This window comes from Mycteria americana, chromosome 13 (genome assembly GCF_035582795.1).
Source record: "Mycteria americana isolate JAX WOST 10 ecotype Jacksonville Zoo and Gardens chromosome 13, USCA_MyAme_1.0, whole genome shotgun sequence".
NCBI lineage: Eukaryota > Metazoa > Chordata > Aves > Ciconiiformes > Ciconiidae > Mycteria > Mycteria americana.
Window position 1 is genome coordinate 7,625,877 of NC_134377.1, and position 19,014 is coordinate 7,644,890.

Here is a 19,014-nt window from a genome sequence, read left to right on the forward strand (position 1 = left end):
GGAAGGGTAGAAGATAATTTCCCCTACCCTGACATTCCTCTTGCCTCGTCATTTTCCAGCCAGTTACTTCTCTGTTAATACCATATACAAACAATTCAAAGTAAGCAAATGCGCAGCATAAATTCTTAGTGTTAGTAGGCCTCATTACTGTACAAGAAATTTATCTATATCAAATTTATCTACAACTCAGCAAGGAAGAGGAACTTAGTTAAAAGAATTCCTGCATTCTTGACCAGGTCTTACAACAACTGTTGAAGACCAACTAGAACCATTAACAGATGCTATATAAATGATGTAACTGAATAAATTCTGAGCAACAAAATGCTGTATCATGAAACTGTTGTCCTAGCATTTCTCATAGACAACTGCCCGTTTTATTGCCACAGTGCCAGAAATGTCTGAAGTCCTACACTTTTCTCACGTTCTTTCACACATACAACAGTTTTTCTATTGGTATTTATGTAGATAAAGAATCATATTTATTATTACTACAGAAACCATTTAGGATATTACAATGAATACTCTGTTCTCCAGAATTCCATCGAGTCCAACCATTAACGTTGGTTGTTAGGTTTACGGTTGGACTCGATGATCTTAAAGGTCTTTTCCAACCTATACGATTCTGTGATTCTGTGATTAACCTAGCACTACCAAGACCACCACTATACCATGTCCCTAAGCACCTCATCCAGACATCTTTTAAACACTTCCAGGGATGGCGACTCAACCACTTCCCTAGGCAGCCTGGTCCAGTGCTTGATAACCCTTTCAGTAAAGTAAAATTTCCTAATATCCAGTCTAAACCCCCCCTGGCGCAACTTGAGGCCATTTCCTCTTGTCCTATCACTTGTTACTTGGGAGAAGAGACCGACCCCCACCTCTCTACAACCTCCTTTCAGGTAGTTGTAGAGAGCGATAAGGTCTCCCCTCAGCCTCCTTTTCTCCAGGCTAAACAACCCCAGCTCCCTCAGCCGCTCCTCATCAGACTTCTGCTCTAGACCCTTCACCAGCTTCGTTGCCCTTCTCTGGACACGCTCCAGCCCCTCAATGTCTCTCTTGGAGTGAGGGGCCCAAAACTGAACACAGAATTCAAGGTGCGGCCTCACCAGTGCCAAGTACAGGGGGACGATCACTGCCCTACTCCTGCTGGCCACGCTATTTTTGATACAAGCCAGGATGCCATTGGCTTTCTTGGCCACCTGGGCACACTGCTGGCTCATGTTCAGGCGGCTGTCAACCAACACCCCCAGGTCCTTTTCTGCCTGGCAGCTTTCCAGCCACTCTTCCCCCAAGCCTGTAGCGTTGCATGGGGTTCCTGTGGCCCAAGTGCAGGACCTTGCACTTGGCCTTGTTGAACCCCATACAGTTGGCCTCGGCCCATCGATCCAGCCTGTCCAGGTCCCTCTGCAGAGCCTTCCTCCCCTCAATCAGATCAACACTCCCGCACAACTTGGTGTCGTCTGCAACAAATTATGTTCCATAACATAGTGACACATACAACTTTACACAATGAGAGTACGATTTTGTGCATAGTGAAGGTCCTTGGCTTTTACTGAAGTAAATGGAGATTTGAGAGTTGCAAGCACACTGAATTTTGACATTAATTAGACTAGCTTCTTAACAGAACTGAGAGTCTGTCATTTGTTACCTGGACTGAAAAATATTCATTCAGCAGTTTTAAGGTTTGAAAGTACCTTCTTTAAAAGCCTAAAATTAGCTGTATTCATAATGCTAGAAACAGCCCACACATCACTTCCCCCCCCACACACACACACTTCTCATCACCCTCTCTGTTTTTACTGGAAAAACCCTTAGCTTGGCCAGCACTTGTAAGCAACTCCACCATGTTCGTAAGGCTTACGGGGGATGATCTTGTCTTCTAGCCCAAAGCACACACAGCCAAGATCAGTGCCATAACTTAGAAACTGCACCCAACCAGCTCAATTAGTCTTCACATTATCACCATTTAAAACAGCTAAGAAAACAGTGTTGCTCCTTGGGTTATCTTACTACCATTCTTTGATTATCTTAGGCAGCTTGGTGTTTGAAGGTACCTGCTGTTACTGAATCTAGCACAGGTGTGCTCAGTGCATCTCTAACACACTGAAATGAAAATGAAGACTATGAAGGTAACCCTCGTCTTCCCGCGACCTTCCCCCAACAAAAATGTAACCCAAAACGTCACTGCGAGTGGGTGGCAATTCAGAGAGCAGCTGTATCATGTCTGAAGGTCTGTAGCACACAATACCTCTTTCCTACTGCAAGTGAACAGGTTACCTGAATCAGGTTGTTTGTTAATCGAATGAGGCTTGGTGTTATAGAAGAGTCTTTCAGGATGCTGTTGACTGATGATAATGAAGTATCTATTCCTCTGAGCAGTTGTGTTACCGTAGCAACCCACTCTTCTTTAGCAGAGGCTGCTGTCATATTAATCATCTGCTGAATTGCTTCATTCAAGGCAACTTCTGAGCGTTCAAAGCATTGCTTGTAATCTTTCAGTTTGAGCAGGGAGTCCTAGGGAATGTAAATATGAAAAATCTATTATAAGGATGAAGGGTTTATTTTAAACCATGAATGCACAACTGGGCAAAGCAAAATACCATATACAGTTAACGTGGTTAGTTTAATGAAATGATAACAGAACACCTTTAAATATGACATTAAAAAAGGACAATAAGAGATGTATGGACCCTGGATGACAAATATATAAGTAGGATCTAAATTTCAAAAACATCATCACTGAATCTTTCTGCTTTAATGAGAGATGCAAAAAAAAAAATATTCAGGAAAGGGATGGCTGTAGGTCTAAAATTCTAATGATATGCAGTTGAACAGAGGCCCTACAGAAACAGGGTTTGCATCTTTATGATCTTGTGTGACCATTTTATTACTTGATAAATAACAAAATAGCAACTATAAGGCTAGCACGATAGCAACATTCTCCCGCTTCTTTCTACTCTGCCAAGTTTGGGTCATGAGATGGCATGGAGGCTGCAGGATTTGGTTCAGTCCAGTTAAAAGTGCATCAGGTTGGTTTTTTTTTCTGCAACCTTTTTTTTTTTTCCCCAGAGAACCTGACAGGCTCAAATTGTTCCTATAGCTGAGCTCATTTGTACACTTATTTTCATAGTGTCAAATGGACTAAATCTATAGCAATTATACTGGATGTATCTATCAACAGTTTGTGCAGGACAGATACACTACATCATAAAAATCATTCATATGCTAGACAACTTTTAAGTTTCAGAATGGTTGTAAATCCCCATATAGTCAACATCAGCAAACACAGGAAGTATTCACAGCAGATGAACGTAACATGAATCCGTCCCTAAGATGTCTCTACAAATGATTCAAGTTTATTTGAATTTACGGTTTTTCTGGCCATTTCATGTAGGCCTCAGACATATCTTTAGCCACATTCTCAGTAAGCAAAAGCTGGCATATTGCTAATGATGTCGATAAAGCTGTGCTGTTCAGACCATTTATAGATTTGGTTCCACATTTTGCTTTGTAAATAAGACTTGTTAACCATTAGCACCCACTCTAGAAATCCTATCATCCTGTTTTCAGGAATAAGTCTTAATCCCTTGCTAAAAAAGATTTTTTTAAGAAACAAAACAAACCTGTAGGAGAAGCAGCTGTGCTGGTCTCTCGGGTATGGATGTTACAAATTCCAGATGTTTTGCTCTGCCATAACTATTAAAGCATAATGTTGGACGAAGCAGATGCACCACTGCATTATAATCCCCTGCCTCATACAGTCGCTGGATCTCTTCCAAAGACTGGCATCTCTCCAGAGATTTTAGGTTCTTTTCAATCTGCAAACATCACAGATGGCACAATCCAACTTTCATTTTGTCTTCACGTACATTTGACTACTGACATTTCTCCTAGCAGTTTAGCTGTAAAGCTATGTGAACTCTACAGCTACATCCAGGAATATAAACCAGGAAGAAAACACCTACTATGTAACACTTCACCCATTCCACAGATTTTTAATTATTATATAGTATATGACTTCAGTGCTATAATGATTTTAAACTTTTTGCCTTAAATCCCAAAATCACACATTTCTACACTGCAAGAATGCATCCATCAGATGGACTTCAAAGTGAAGATGGCATCTCCTGTGTTGGAGTTCATCCCCCAGAGCAGCAATAGAAAGAATAGAAGATGGACATCCCTTTCTTTAAAAGTGTACGCAAATTGTTATGTGGAAAATAGACTGCTGAAGTAAAGAGCTCATTTAAGCAAAGGTGAAATTTATGTTTAAGAACAGAAAATAAAACACTAGTCTAATAATATACTGTTCTACATGCAGTTGCTCTAATATTTTTATTTTGCATAAAAGCAATCTTAAGCTGTACAGGACCAACAGATCCAAAAGGTGTCTTTTTGAAGAGGAGATGATGGCCTTGACATCATCATTAAACTATGAACCTGTCCTTTCACTCTTTGAAAAATTCTAGGACAGATATAGTAAACTTCCATCACAAAAGAGCTAATTCATAGATGACCTTTGAAACTGGGAGGGATGGAGTCGGGAGAATACACCTGCAAATTAATTCTTACCTCTTCTAAAGAAACAACAGAATCAACATGTAGATTAGGTAACCGTATTACAATGCTGCATTCATTGCCAGCTTTAGCTTGCACTGTAGTGGAGCTTTGTAGCATTTCAGTGCAGATATCATAGTTTTCAAGTGCCTGTTCCATGTCTCCCTACAGAAACAGTACAGAGGAAAATAAACAAACAAAAAAACCTAGAGTTCTGTCTGCAGCAAGGGTTTCTAAAGCATGTAGAAAATGTTTAAATTCAATGCAGGCACTGCCAGCATGATTACTGCACATCCTCCAAATAAAAACCAAATCCAATTGACAATCTCAAATTTAAAAAAAAAAAAAAAAAAAAGAAAAGGCAGTATATCTTACCAGTGACTTTAACAACAGGTAAAACAAATCAGAGAAATAGAATTCAGCTTGCATAAATTTGAAAGATTAATTTGGACTGCTAAAATCCCTTTCCTTTAAAAACATGGAAGAGTAAAACAGTAGAAATAACTCTTCCATTTGTGCAAATAAAAACATTGAGTCAAGAAACATTCTTATATTCTGCAAAGTGAATGCATTCTATGCATTCTGTCCAACTGAAGTAGATACTGAAGTTGAGCAGTCAGGAGAAGAATGCAAGCTGCACAGGTAAAATATAACTCTGTATATCTAAAGAAAAACTGGCAGTAGCTGTATAGAAACTCTCTTTTTTCCCTAAGTAAATTTATTAGAAAGGAATCCTTAGATGAAAAAAATAAAAATGGAAGGAACTGGTTAATTCACACTTATGTAACTGACTCACATTATTAGTTGATAATTGACTTAAACATAACTGATGCATAAACAAACTCTTTGATGTCCAGAGGAAGCAACGCTTGGAGGGAAAAAAAAAGTCTGGGATCAAATAACATTTCTTTCAAATTATTCCCTTCAGTGATAGGTTTAAAACCCTCTGCTTCAAAATCTGCATATCAAATTCAACGTCTCCAAAAGAAGAATCATGCCACCTTGAAAGAGCAGAGGGGAAAGTAAACACACAGTCTGCTTCAGCTGAAAGCTGTGTTTTGGACTGTCTGGAACTCCGATAGTATCTGCTAGTCCAGGTCCCAAAAAATCCATGTTCTGCCGCTACACAATACTACTCCAAATAACTTTGGTCTAAATATGTATTTTTTAAGCTGAACATGAGCTAATTTAAACAAAGACTTACATATTAAACATATCTGAATATTAGCTTAGCATGCGAAACCTCCTACTTCATTTCCACCTCTACCCTTCAGGATAGTTAATTATATTAAAAAGTAAAATGAAATCCCTACATTTTGAGCTGATTTTATCCGCATGCTTAAATGAACCGAGATTTCTGAATCAGCTGTAGCGTCCCTGAACAATATTGACTTTAATTTGGGAAAAGTTTTATTTGTAAAACAAACCTGCAGCGCTAGAAAGCGAGCTTTCAGCCAATACACCCGAGTGACAAATTCCATCCAGCCTTCCTCAAATAAATCTCGCTGTGAGGATGCAAATGACAGCTGCAACAGGTCTCCCAAGAAATGAGTTCCTGGGAAGTCAGGACCAAACTTCCCATTCACAGAGGCAGCAGGGCAATTTCGTGGAGAAACTGCAAATCAGTTAATTACATTTTATCATAAAGTTACTAGCATCCCATGAAAAGAGTCCCACATACTAGTATTTCAAAAGTACTTATCTACTTTAAGGCAAACAATAGATAGACCAATAAAATACAGATCTGAAAGATATTCATTAAGAAAGCATAGCTCCAAAATCCAATGAATTCCTGGAAACATTTCTTCATATACCTTGAGTGTTTTTAGCATCTGAAGAAAGTAACATCCAGTTCTCACCTGTAGAGCTCTTCCCTTTTGTCAGCAGCCACTGATCTAACTGCAGTTCCATGCAAGAAAGGCTCATCAACATCATATCCTTCAGAAAAAGTGTGGAGATATCAAAAAAGAGTATGTAGGAAGAAATACATTAAAAGAAGAATTAAAAATAAACCACTAAATTTGCAATTTACTTCAAAGAAAACCTTCAACTTGTCCTCTTGGGATTTCTATTCCCAAGCTATAGCTACTTCTTCCTCTGTCTAAAGGTGTATAAAAGCATTTACAAATCAACAGGTACAAAACAAAACAATACTTAGAAGGAGCATTAAAAAAAAAAAAAAATCTCAGCTCAGAAAAGAAGGTAGTCAGAACAGCATTGCCCGATGTTAGGAAAAAAGTGAAATCTTTATTTTTGTATCTGGCTGAAATAAAACTATATTAAATTGCTAAATCATGCTAAAAGCATGTTTCCAGAATATAGCAGAAGTACAGATATTTGAGAAATAGTAAGTTTATCCTATAATTTTTTGAGTATTTATCTCCATGAGACTGAGTATGTACTCTAGTCTTAACAGCTTATTAACGCTTGCTGGATAAAGTTCAGGAGTATATTAAAAATCCTGTCACCATGGATCTCTGCCAGGTAGTTTTGTGCAGTGAAGAATATACTATTGTCTGATTAAATTCACAGGAATAAGGGCTACAGGTCCAGCTGTAAAAACCAGGTGCTTGTGAAAAGGTTCAAAAGTCCATACATGTTACCAGAATAGCCCTTTACAATCTCAAAACCCCAAATTTATTACACTCAGGACAGCTTGCAGATCAAGTTCAAAATAAATTCAAGGATAAAAAACAATAGACAAGCATGAGGACAGTGATTTTTCATAGTATAGCTACAAAGTCTTGACTTCTTAAATTTTACATACAAGCAAGCAGTTATGCAGTCGTAATGAGAACCAAGGGAGTAAATGTAAATATAGTTATAAATGTGTTTTAAAAAGGGTATGTATATATGAAAAACATACAGAAATAGAAAAGTCACAGGATGTATAAAAAATTTAACATCTGCTACATAGCGATACTTGTTTGTTTTGCAAACTAAGTCAATGAAACATAGTTTGCAGAATTCATTTTTCATTTGCAAAAAAGTAGAAACACTGTTGATCTGAAAAAAATATTTTAAACTGCAGTCATACCAAAGGCAAATAACTTTCCAAATGAATACACATTGCTAACATTGAGAAGATAACATAGGCAGGCTCAGTGGACAAGAATTATCAGTACTGGTTTTATAATTCAAGAAGTATCAGCTTGTGTCACTAAGCCAGTTCAACATTAATTTAATGAACTTCCCATTTTTTCTATTTGCATTTGTGAAATCTACAGATTTATAAAGGTAATAAAATGGTGATGCTGGGGGGCGGGGAGGGGGTGGGTTGTTTTTCCTTTTTGCTGTAAATTCCAGGTTCTTTTAAAACTAAACTGTATTTACTCTATTTAGAGCAGAAATGCTGACCCTCAATCAGCCAGTGTGAACAGAGCAGCCTCTCTACTCACCTCATGACAAAACAAAACTTTGTGTCATAACAGAAGCAAAGGGAGGGAAGAAAGAGCAACAACACAGTAAAGGAGTAAAATATATTTACATCTATAGTATTTATATTAGGTTTATATGCATATGTGTGCATATATATACACACATACACATATTATGTATAGGGTATACTTGCATATAGCATCACCCAGATATGTTCAGGAGCTCAGGAACAGTTACGTGAGCTGCAGTATACCACAGTTTATGAAAGATGCGACAGCTAGGACAAGCAGCTCCCCAGACAGAGCTAAGCAAAACCTGCGTCTAATTGCTGGATTTCAGTTAGGTACTTTTGGGACACAGAGCAACACAGCAGCAAATAGAAGCATAAGAAAAAGTGTTTCATTACCTTGATATGCTCATTACTTGAGTCCCTCAGTAACGGATTGGGAAGACTGCTACTATGCTTTCTCCAGCTATTATAGATACTAAGGACCACCTCACACAAGCCAGGAGGCCACTTCACTAGGAACTTTTGGCTGATGACTTTTAGATATCTCATCATCAGCTCCAAGATCCCACCATTGTTCAGGTTATCCAGCAGGAATTCATGAACGTCCTGTTTTTCTAGAAAGCAGATAAACACAAAGCCATACGTGCTTAAGGTCAAGGCAGACCATAACTTGAAACAAGTAAGTTTCAACAGTGTTTTATGCACTAATCTTCCAGCAGTTCTCCTGTGCTGCATACATGCAGAATTAAGTTACTGTAGTCCAATCTGTTTAAATGGGAAAGTCCACACAGTAGAGCTCTTGCACACAGTAATTAAGCAGTCCCCAAGAGCTAAAAAAATCACACCTGTTACCAACTGAGAGATTTCTATGCCATAAAATTATACTTTTTAAAATAACAAATTTTTAAATACTTACTTTAAAATAACTTCAGTATCTTCTAGATATGATAGGAAAATACAGAAAATAAAGCATACAATATGGAACAAACAGCGAAAGAGTGGGGGTTATAATGAAATCGTTACCAGATTCCATAAATGTTGTAGAATCAAATGACATTCTGTGTGGTCCAACATGCTGGAAATTCTCCTCTTTGATCTCTGACTGCACCTCATAGTTATTGAAAGGATCCTCCTCCTCCTCTGGATCTAGTTTCCTTAATCTGTGTGAAAGGGGGGCAAAAACCACAATATCAACAAAATCCTCATTCTTTATTTCACTAATAAGTGAAACCTAAACATGGCACGTTGTGGATATTTTAACAGTGAAAGCACATTAACTGAAGCAAATTCAGAGATTTACATCCAGTTCCAAATTTTGTCTAAACCAAGATGACCTTGTTTATCTTATCCATTTTGACATCTGCATTGTCCTCTAATTCAGTTTCACATTAATAAAAGCTTTCTTATTTTTCAATTAGTTTTTAGTAATTTTCACTAAAACCAGTTTTATTAAATGTATAAAAAGACAATGCATCACATCTGCTTCAAAAAATAACATGGGTCTAATGGTTTTAAGGTTGGAGCATATCAATCAAACGAAACCCCAAACAGCTTCCTCTACTTATCTCTTGATACTCTCATAATGAAAGTTATTGCTGTACAGTACCTGGAAGGAAGGAATTTCACCAACAGCTCTTGAAAGTCAACCTTCTCCTCTTTTTTACACTTCGTGTTCCGGACTCTAGCAGATCTCCTTTTTGCTGTTTCACCACTATCTTCTGTAATTCTCCTTCGCTTCACACCTTTCTTAGATTTATCACCTGAAGATATGTCACCTAGAAACAGAATTAAAAAAAAAAAAAAAAAGAAGATAGTGACAAGTTAAAGTGCCAAACAAAAAGTAGATAATCTTTTTTATTAAAAAAAAAAAATTATTTGTGGCTGACACTTTATTTTATTCTACAGCAACATTTGAGATTAATTGGTTTCCTTCTGAAGACAGTGCCAAAAATTTAAAAATAAATTTTAAAAAATCACTTTAATATAAACTGGCTGTGGCATTTTGCATAAAAATGCTGGTCTGAGGCAAGAAGCAGACTTACTGAAAATTCTGCATTTCATTATTCATCAGAATTCATTATTTTAGTCTTCAAGAAGTTTCTGAAATGGGAATCAGAGGAGTCTACCTTTAACTCCAGAAACGCCTGTAAATTCCCATGAATATCAACAAAATACTGGTAACTCCTTGATGGTTTTAGATATGTAAATACATATACAGCTACAGTATAAAATATTCAAACTTCTTGCTACAAATTTCAAATAAATATAGCTAACAGCTTGGTTCTCCCAGGTTCGTAAAGTTACACATGAGCAGAATAATAATCCACTCATCTTTTTCTATAACAGCTCATTCATTCTAAGGAGCTCAAGACTCTTCACAACATTAAAAGCTTGATATGCATCACTGCTGGAACGGAGTCATGATTCTTCTAATCTTAAAGACTGAAAAACTGAAGTATGAGTCAATAGCACGAAACCATAAGAGGTTAGATACTCCTGCACTGGAGTAACAATTAAGAACAACAAAATAACCTGACTCTCAATTCCATTAGATAGGAAAGTAAGTCCTCTGTCCTGAACACTGGTCCTATGCCTTAGTCAGGAATCAACGATTTTCAGGCAGTTTAGGTGAAGGGTTGAAGGGTTTCAGGCACTTTAGGTGAAGGGTTCTAATGTGAAGGGTTAACAGAACTTAATTTTATAGAGCTCAAGTTCACTTTTTCTACCAGATGTTATACATAAGCTGAAAAGGTTCTGGATCCACCAACATGCAGTTTAAAGACAGCATTTCCCAATGAATTCTGTAGCGCTTTTAATATCCAGATAAGTAGGAAAGATATCTTGAATCTTAGACTGAAGTACCTTGCTCACCTACAGTAGCTCCTGGTTCCAATGAATTCTGACTGTGACTTGGAAAGCTGGGTGTTGTTGGAGTATAAGGTAATACAGGATCTGGCATTGTCACCACTGGATTAGTGCTGACAGGAGTTGGCTGAATAACACTGACAGGAGTAGAGGTAGGAGAAAGAATCAAATGTTGAACTGGGTCTCGATATTCTGAGAGATCAATTCTCTTTCCCAGACTGGGTCGAGGAGGATCACATGTTGTGAGGTGGTGATACATGGCAAGTAAAGCTTCTCCTAAACACTTCCACCTGCATGTGGAAACACAATGGCATCACAACTTCATTAATTCTTGTCACATTGTTTTCTAAATTATATTTACAAGCCTAACAGCATTCATTGAGAAAATGAAATTCATTGAGAAATGAAAAACATTGTTTTTCTCCAATAGCTTAGAGGCAGCAAGAGCAGCTTTTCAATGGGAGAGGAATACACATTTGAGTGTCAAAAATCTGTCCCACAACTAGAAAAGCTGGAGAATATCTTCTGTATTTCCTGTCATATGGACCATTGACAATGTTAGGCCTGGAACAGAGGTCCTTAAGAGCTTTCCTTCTAGAATACACCACTTAGAGAAACAAGAACAACATGTGGCAGCAGGCAAAAGTTTTCAGAGGAAGCTGGTGAGTTGGTTGCAGTAGGAAGGAAATGGGAGTCAATAATGTGCCTAATTTCAAAAATGTCTCTAATAAAAAAAGGCCTATGCAGTAGTTGCTGAGGAAATTACTCTATACTGAACCCTAAAAAAGTAGTGTCAAAGGAACTATTTTCAGGTTCTGCATTCAATCAACAAGAATAAAAAATCTCACCTTTATCCACAAGTAGAAAGAACTTCTCTGCAATAGGACCTACATGCAGAGTCCATTAATATTCCAGAAAAATACGTGCAATGAAAAAAACAAAACCCAATCCTTTATGCCTTAATAAAGATGTATATAACAACTTATTAGTATCCTTATATCTGGCTGCAACTGTAATTTGTTTCCGAGTTTCCATTATCTCAATAGTAAAAACATTTTTCAAAAAGCTAAACTTACTTTGAAGTTCACATACAAACTAGTCAGATATGAAAAATGCAATACAGTTGGAACGGCTGCCAAATCATTCCTAGTTAAGATGTATTTTTTTTACATCACTCGTTTTAATTTAAAGGTTGAAAACTGATAGATATGGGGTTTATGCTAAAATCGTAAGCACACCAAACCAACCTATAAACTCCTAAAATATGAAAACACTGGGAGGTTTGTTTGTTTGTTTTTACAAGAAAGAAAAGTGTTCTGAAGAAATCGGAAGTGCACCACAGTTGTCAGCATAAGTAACTTCAGAGAAACCTTTTAAAAAGCAAAAATATAAAGACGTACGTGAAAAAGGGAATTGGCTGGACCAGTCTAAGGTCTGGTTCTCTGTCACGCACTAGCAAAGCTTGTCTTTTCTTACGTAGCTCCAGTGCTTCATCTATGATTCTTCCTGTTTCAGCTGCACTCACATTTACATTATGGATAGACATGTCACTAAGAAATAATAAGAAATGAAGACAAGTTAAAGTTTTTGTATGTTGGTTGGCTTTTTGTTGGTTGGTTTTGTTTTTTTTTTTAAAGCCTGGAGATATTCATTTGATACCTTCCTATAATGTAACAAAAATAAACAGTGTTAAAACAAGCATTCAAATACCATTATTTTACAAACTTTATAGCATGCATATAGGAGTTTTCACCATCCAAAATCTTTGTTCTGCCTTAAAAAATAAAAGATAAAGGGAGATTGTCCTATTCTGTTTTCCAAACACTGAGAAATTAATTGAAAGCAGGAGGTTTTGTTTTCTTTCTGAGACTGAAGGTTTTGGTCCAGAAAAAATTGTATGGCTGAGAAATTCCTTTCATTCCAAAGTGCTATTTTGAGGAATTCATGTCACCACAAATAAAATTTGGAGTTGAAGATTGTCTTGTATAGTCTGAGTCTAGGAATGAATTTTTGAAGTGAAAAATAATCTACTTTTTCAGAGATATCACAGTCCAGAAACAAAAAACAAGTGGCTAAAAGCCCTGGCTTAATTCATCACGTAACTCATTTTAAGAGCCAGACCTAAGGCAGCTTAATAAATCAGGGTTTCTATAACTAAACAGAAGTTTCTGTTAAAGTTCTACTGGTATACATAGAGTCCTAGAGCCTTAAAATCTAAGTTATCCTTTCTCTTCTTTATCTTCTAAATACTCTGTATTTTCACATTTTAGATGTTATAGTAGTCTACAATGCTAAACACATTTTTGACTGATTTATTGCGTAACTTAAGGATGCATGCTAAGATGCACGTTCCATTTACCACATACAACTTATATAGGGTACTGATGTTATCTGCACATGCAGCAATTACTATATTCAGTGAGACTGAACTATAACTAAACGAAAAACTTAACTTCTTTCTTGAATTATGCTGACCATCACAGCAACATATTACAGTATCAGAAGCAGCTCTGATGCTGAATGGTCAGTTAACTTAGATCCTGTAAATTTTACAGGCCTCTACTTTCTTTTCCCACTTTCCTCCTACCCACTCGTACTATAAAATCCACACAGAAAGAGACGGTCTACTTTGCAGAGCTACATGACTCCAAACTTCTACTAAAATTTCAAATACTGCAATAAAAAAGTAATAATAAAGGACTAAAATCTCAAACGTAATATTGCAAAATATTTTCAGAGTTGTAGTGGTCTGAAAGCTTAGTAAACTAAGAATTTCTGCATCTCGGGTACTAATGAAACATACAAAGTCTTCTGACTGTACTCATTTGTCAGTAAAAATCAGACTCCCTGAAACCTACTGGTACGACAAAACTGTATCAAGTCTCAAATTTGTAACTGCTTGGAAAAGCAGTAATGTGGGGGGAGTTTTGGTTTTTGGGGGTTTTTGTTTGTTTGTTTTAATTAGGAAAAGAAAACTAAAATGAATGCTGCAGATATCAGCTGCAAATAAGTAAAATAAAACAAAAGAAGATGATTAAAAGAGATCTAGGTATGAAAATAAGTGAGCAGCAGCAAATGGATTTTTGCTTCTTTCTACCTCCCTCCAAAAGTAATTACTAAAGAACATTCTGTCAGCAGCACCAACACTTGACATTGATTCATTATTTAGAAGGCAGGTCAGCAAGATATTGTTATAGCTTAAAGCATTATACCTCACCAGCTTTTCTGAACTACCCCAAACCCAAAATTTACACTCCAAATATAGTATATACTATAAGATGACATTCACCATTTGAGGAACATCCTTAAGGAATCTTTCCGGAGGCAAGGCTGCTCCTCAAAGATCTTCTCCTTCAGAACCAATCCTTTGCTATATAGACAGTCTTTTTCCAGAGCTTTGCAGATAAAGTACAAACATGCTGACAGAGAAATAGAAATTGAATGGTCAATAGCCGCTTTGGTTCATTCAAAAGCTCCCCTTTCTGGCCTTCATATACATCACTGAATTGCAACTAAACATGACATTTACATAAATTAGACCAATAGCTTTGTAACATGTCAAATAATTACATGCATACAGTTAAAATAACCTATTATATCTTCCCAAGTATTATATCCAGAAAAAGAATATCATTACTTTTGTTTAAACAATTTTTGCAGTACATCTTTTATTTACTTTCAAGACTCCATTCCTGCACAAAAGAAATTAAAATCATAAAGCAGAATCTCAATCATTTACCATTTTCATGTCATCAAATGTCTTAACTGCAGATTCCATTAATGTAACAAGCAACGTATCCCACCACGTTTTTGCTCGCATGGGCAATTACGTGAAGAGAATTAGGACCATTCCAGTAGGATAAACCTAAAGGATCAGATTCAACATTTCTGCCATCTTGCAACTTCTCTCCTAAACTTCCTTTAAATCAGGTAATCCACTGTAGTTAATCCACTGTAGATATTACTCAAAGGTAAAATTTTAGGGTCAGTTGTATCCACTGCTGTAACTACAATTAATCATACTAGACTATGAACTAGACTGTAGTTTTATACCCAAATCCTGGAACTATGTAGCTGGAAATGACTAGAAAGACAAAAATCAACATATATTGAAAGGCATGAGAAGAGTCTACAGGGAAACTTCTTGCAGAGGCTGTGATCTGAGAGACCACAGGCATTTATTTTTAGGGTAACCAGAATTGATACAAACCATCATACTTTATCATGAAATAGAAAATCTCTGTCATGAAGTAAAAGTCTCTATCGTACCCTAATGTACTGCTTACGCAAGACACACCCTTTCTCCTATATGACTGCATCGTTACAATTTTTTATTGATACGTAAAATTACACATATCTTGAGGGGTTTTTTGGTGTACTTACTTGTGTAGTCACTGAGTGTGTACAAGATTGTAATAAGGTTATCTAAACAAGGCCAGTGATCAGGATTACACCTGAGACCTTCTTCAAAAGCATGACGAGCCAAAGGTAAGCGGATTAGTTTTATTGCCACACGACCAATTTTATACCATAGGTTGACATCAGTAGAGTCTAGCATTACAGCCTAGAAAGCATAATAAACAACATTATTCACATTTCAGACGTGTATATCCACTTGTCTACAGGGACTGGCACTGCTTTAGTTTGCAGCAGGGTCGCTACTGATTTGGGGGCTGAACGGTGGACCAGTTATACCACATAAAACATAAGAAAGTACACAGACTTCAGACATACATTCAAATGATGTATCCTGAAAGGTGTACGTCCATATTTTGGCAAGTTTTTGCAAACATTGAGGCTCCAGTGTTTTATTTCAGCTGTACTGTACCTCTAAATAAAACTCCATGGCTGTCTCTAAGTCATCCCGTTGTGCTGCCAGTTGTGCTAGGTTTTTATAGGTGGAATATTTTAACATCAAGCCTGGATGTTTCAGCCCTTCTTTCTCATCACCAGAAAGAACTGCCTAGAAATGATAAAATAAATACAATGTGGCATTAGGAATTAGACAAGTAAAAAGAATAGCAAACAACTTGCCAATTCATAACACTGACATTTCTAATTAGCCAAGAAGAAATTAAGTAATACAAAAGATAACAACAATAGTTTCTAGAGTTTCATTCTCTAAAGGTCACTGACCTCTCGCAGAAGACGAATCTCAAGCAGCTCATGATAAGCTTTAGCAGACTCTTCAAATCGGTCATGTTTCTGAAGGTCCAAAGCTTTGTGGTACAAAGCAAAAGCTTCTGCTTCCTGTGGTTTAAAAAATTAGAACCTATTTTGTAGGGCAACTTTATTAAATATACTTATTACAATACACTTATATTTATTATGAATATCAGTGGTTTCACTTTTAATGCTTTTTGCTATATAGCAGTCCACATCCAGACTGTATAGCAGTACATTAGCCTTACTGACCTAATATAACTCATTTGAGTGAAGTTTTAGCTTGCTAAAGGACGGTTGAAGAGATAAGATAGTAACACAACTTTCTTACAAACAAAAAATTATGTTTGAACAATCCCTGCAACAAGAGAGGACAAAACTCCCATCAAGACAAAACTTAATTGAGAAAACTGTAGGTTTACTTACTTGAGCTTCTTTTGTCTGTGTCTTATGACTTTTGAAGGTACCTTCATAGTCATCCTCAATTGTGGAGCTCGCATTCAGTGCTGCAATTCGAATCTAGAATGACAGTCGAGACGCGACAAGAAACGTTACATCTACATGGGTCCCAATTTCCCTTGCAAACTGGATTTTTCTCTTTTTTTTTTTTACTTGGTAAATGGACAATACTGAGAGATCTCTACATAAAGTTACAAGAACTGTAATGAATTTAGTCATCGCTAATTGCAAATAATAAAATATCAAAACAATTTCCCCCCGAAATCAGCTGAAAAAACAAGATTTCAAGTGTCTTGCCAGCAACAGCTTCCCTAGAACAGACATGTGCATTGCAGTGAATTTTTTCAAATTCTTAAATTTACCAATAACTACAATCACTCCAAAAACAATGTCCTCATTATGACAATTTATTCTTAGTCCTAGGGAAAGAGAAAATTTTTAATTTTATTTCTACCAAAACATCTCAAAAACCATCTCAATAGCCCTTACCATGTTCACAGCTATTCACACTGTCTTTCTCCAGGATTAGGAGGAAGGGCCTAACACGAACAGGTCTGGAAAGCAAACCATATTAGAATATTTATTCTGTCCATAAAGAAAGCATTCAGAAGTAAAAGACAGGCTGGGAATACTTTAATCAATAACCAATTAACTGTCCTATGTCACCACCACTCCATGCCAAGAGATAAACTGCCCTACCACATAGGAACAATAATATCAAAGTGAATTTTAACTAGAGACAGAGAATAAAATACAAAGTTAAGCATATTCATCACTTCAGGATGGCTTTCAAGACTCTAGTCCTGGTGGTGAGGGAGGAGTGGAAGTATTGGCAATGTAATTACAGCTATAAGGTTATTCAGTTACTGTATAATATTTAATGAACATACATTACATGAACAACATTACAACATGAATCCCTTTAATGACAAAAGTTAAACACAAAAAAGCTTCTTGAATACTCTGACATTTTATGAGCATGAATCATTACAGCTTACAAGTTTATCCTCAGTTACTTTTAAAAAAAAATATGGAAGTTTTCCTGAACCTTTTATCTATAGCACAAACCAGAGTGCGCTCTCATGTCTAGAAACCACAGCACTTATGGATATTTACAGAACAGGAAAGGAAAAAAAAAAATAAATGGAAGGTTATCTGTGTCAGATTGACTTTGCAGCAGGCCACAGTGGCTAGTCAACCCATTGCTCAAAATACTGTCTGCACCTGGAAATTCCCCTGATTAAAAATGTTCTAGCAGGGACAGCAGCAATGAAAACAGAACCAGTGTTTATAACACAGTTGTCTTTTCTGAGTATGTTGACCCAACTTCTACAGACCACCTCTAATGCAAAAGCAAGTTATAGCTACTGCATATGCACTTAGATCTATTAGATTTATGCAAACAGAAGAAATTGAAATTTTACTAACTGGTATTTCTTCATTCTGAAGGAAGGATACTAATACTTCCAGTCTTTTCAGCACTGATAAAAAGTTTAAAGCGGAAAATACACATTTATAATCTGTAAGTCATTCTCCTTGTAACTAAACCCATAATTTATATTCTATTAACTGCTTGAAATGTTATGTTAGCAAAGGCAAAAAAATATGAAAGAGTTCTGTGCTGCTTTTTTAGAAAAGCTTCACTGCAACATGATAAAACCTTCCCAGCAACTCAAACAAAAAGATGACACATGCAAGACAGGCTAAAAACAGTCTTTAATATCGGAGACCACATTAATAGAAGAGTAAGTCCAGAATTAACCGCAGCAGGAAGCAGTGGGAGTTTTGAACTATAAGCTGAATTAACTCATACATCATCATGATTAGTTCTGCATGTAGAGAAAATAATGCTTGGACAGGAATTTCATTCATTCAGCAATGATATTTTGCTTGCCCATGCACTGCTTACTTTCCTCGCTTGCAGCTAAATCAGACTGACAACTGCACAGCAATAAAGCATTTTTCTCTTTAAGTCACTAAATAAACATTAATAAAACCTCAAATCTCTTTCAAGAAAAGGATTCCTTGTCTACTCTGCATACGGAGAAAATATATGCACAGAGATTAATGGTTATCTCTTTCAGAAATATTGAACACCCCAGGTTTTGACAGAAAGTACAGATGCTTATGACATCTAAATAAACAAGACTGTATGATCCCAAATCAGTTACGTATTTGAGTGGTTTTAAGTTCACTTACAAATATGTCTATGTTCAGAAATATGCTCAAGTCTTTTGCTGAATCCACATAATCTTGCTCAAGGCGGCAGAGGAAGTCAACAGATTAGAGACTACAGTCAAGAGTTTACTTCCGTGGTTAGACTGCCAGTGAAACTGCAACTACAGAAAAGGTGGGGAAACAATTTTAACTCTACTTTTTATTTATACAGAAAGTTTGTAACAAATATTTAGCACCTCTCCTCTCTGGTGTTCACAAGTTGAGAGAGCATAACTGAACAGAACAGTGTAATGCTTTTGAAAAAAACAGGACAAGGATATTGCCTCCGCAGAGCTTTTATACTGGTATGTCAGGCAGATGGGGGGTTTGTTTCATTTTTTTTTAAACCAGGCACTGTACATGGT

General features: G+C 36.6%; 1 protein-coding gene across 1 annotated transcript in view; it reads right to left on the reverse strand.

The window, feature by feature from the left end:
* CABIN1 (calcineurin binding protein 1) overlaps positions 1-19,014 on the reverse strand; it is a 121,992-nt gene that overhangs the window by 101,990 nt on the left and 988 nt on the right. The window contains exons 2-17 of the mRNA XM_075515822.1: positions 16,922-16,986; positions 16,400-16,492; positions 15,947-16,060; positions 15,639-15,773; positions 15,194-15,374; positions 14,100-14,229; positions 12,211-12,360; positions 10,817-11,100; positions 9,552-9,720; positions 8,969-9,105; positions 8,342-8,559; positions 6,417-6,495; positions 5,985-6,172; positions 4,573-4,722; positions 3,624-3,818; positions 2,278-2,514 (exon numbers count right to left, since the gene is read on the reverse strand). Coding sequence (XP_075371937.1) covers positions 2,278-2,514; positions 3,624-3,818; positions 4,573-4,722; positions 5,985-6,172; positions 6,417-6,495; positions 8,342-8,559; positions 8,969-9,105; positions 9,552-9,720; positions 10,817-11,100; positions 12,211-12,360; positions 14,100-14,229; positions 15,194-15,374; positions 15,639-15,773; positions 15,947-16,060; positions 16,400-16,492; positions 16,922-16,924 — 2,463 coding nt within the window. The 5' untranslated portion in view covers positions 16,925-16,986. The remainder of the gene's footprint in view (positions 1-2,277; positions 2,515-3,623; positions 3,819-4,572; positions 4,723-5,984; positions 6,173-6,416; positions 6,496-8,341; positions 8,560-8,968; positions 9,106-9,551; positions 9,721-10,816; positions 11,101-12,210; positions 12,361-14,099; positions 14,230-15,193; positions 15,375-15,638; positions 15,774-15,946; positions 16,061-16,399; positions 16,493-16,921; positions 16,987-19,014) is intronic.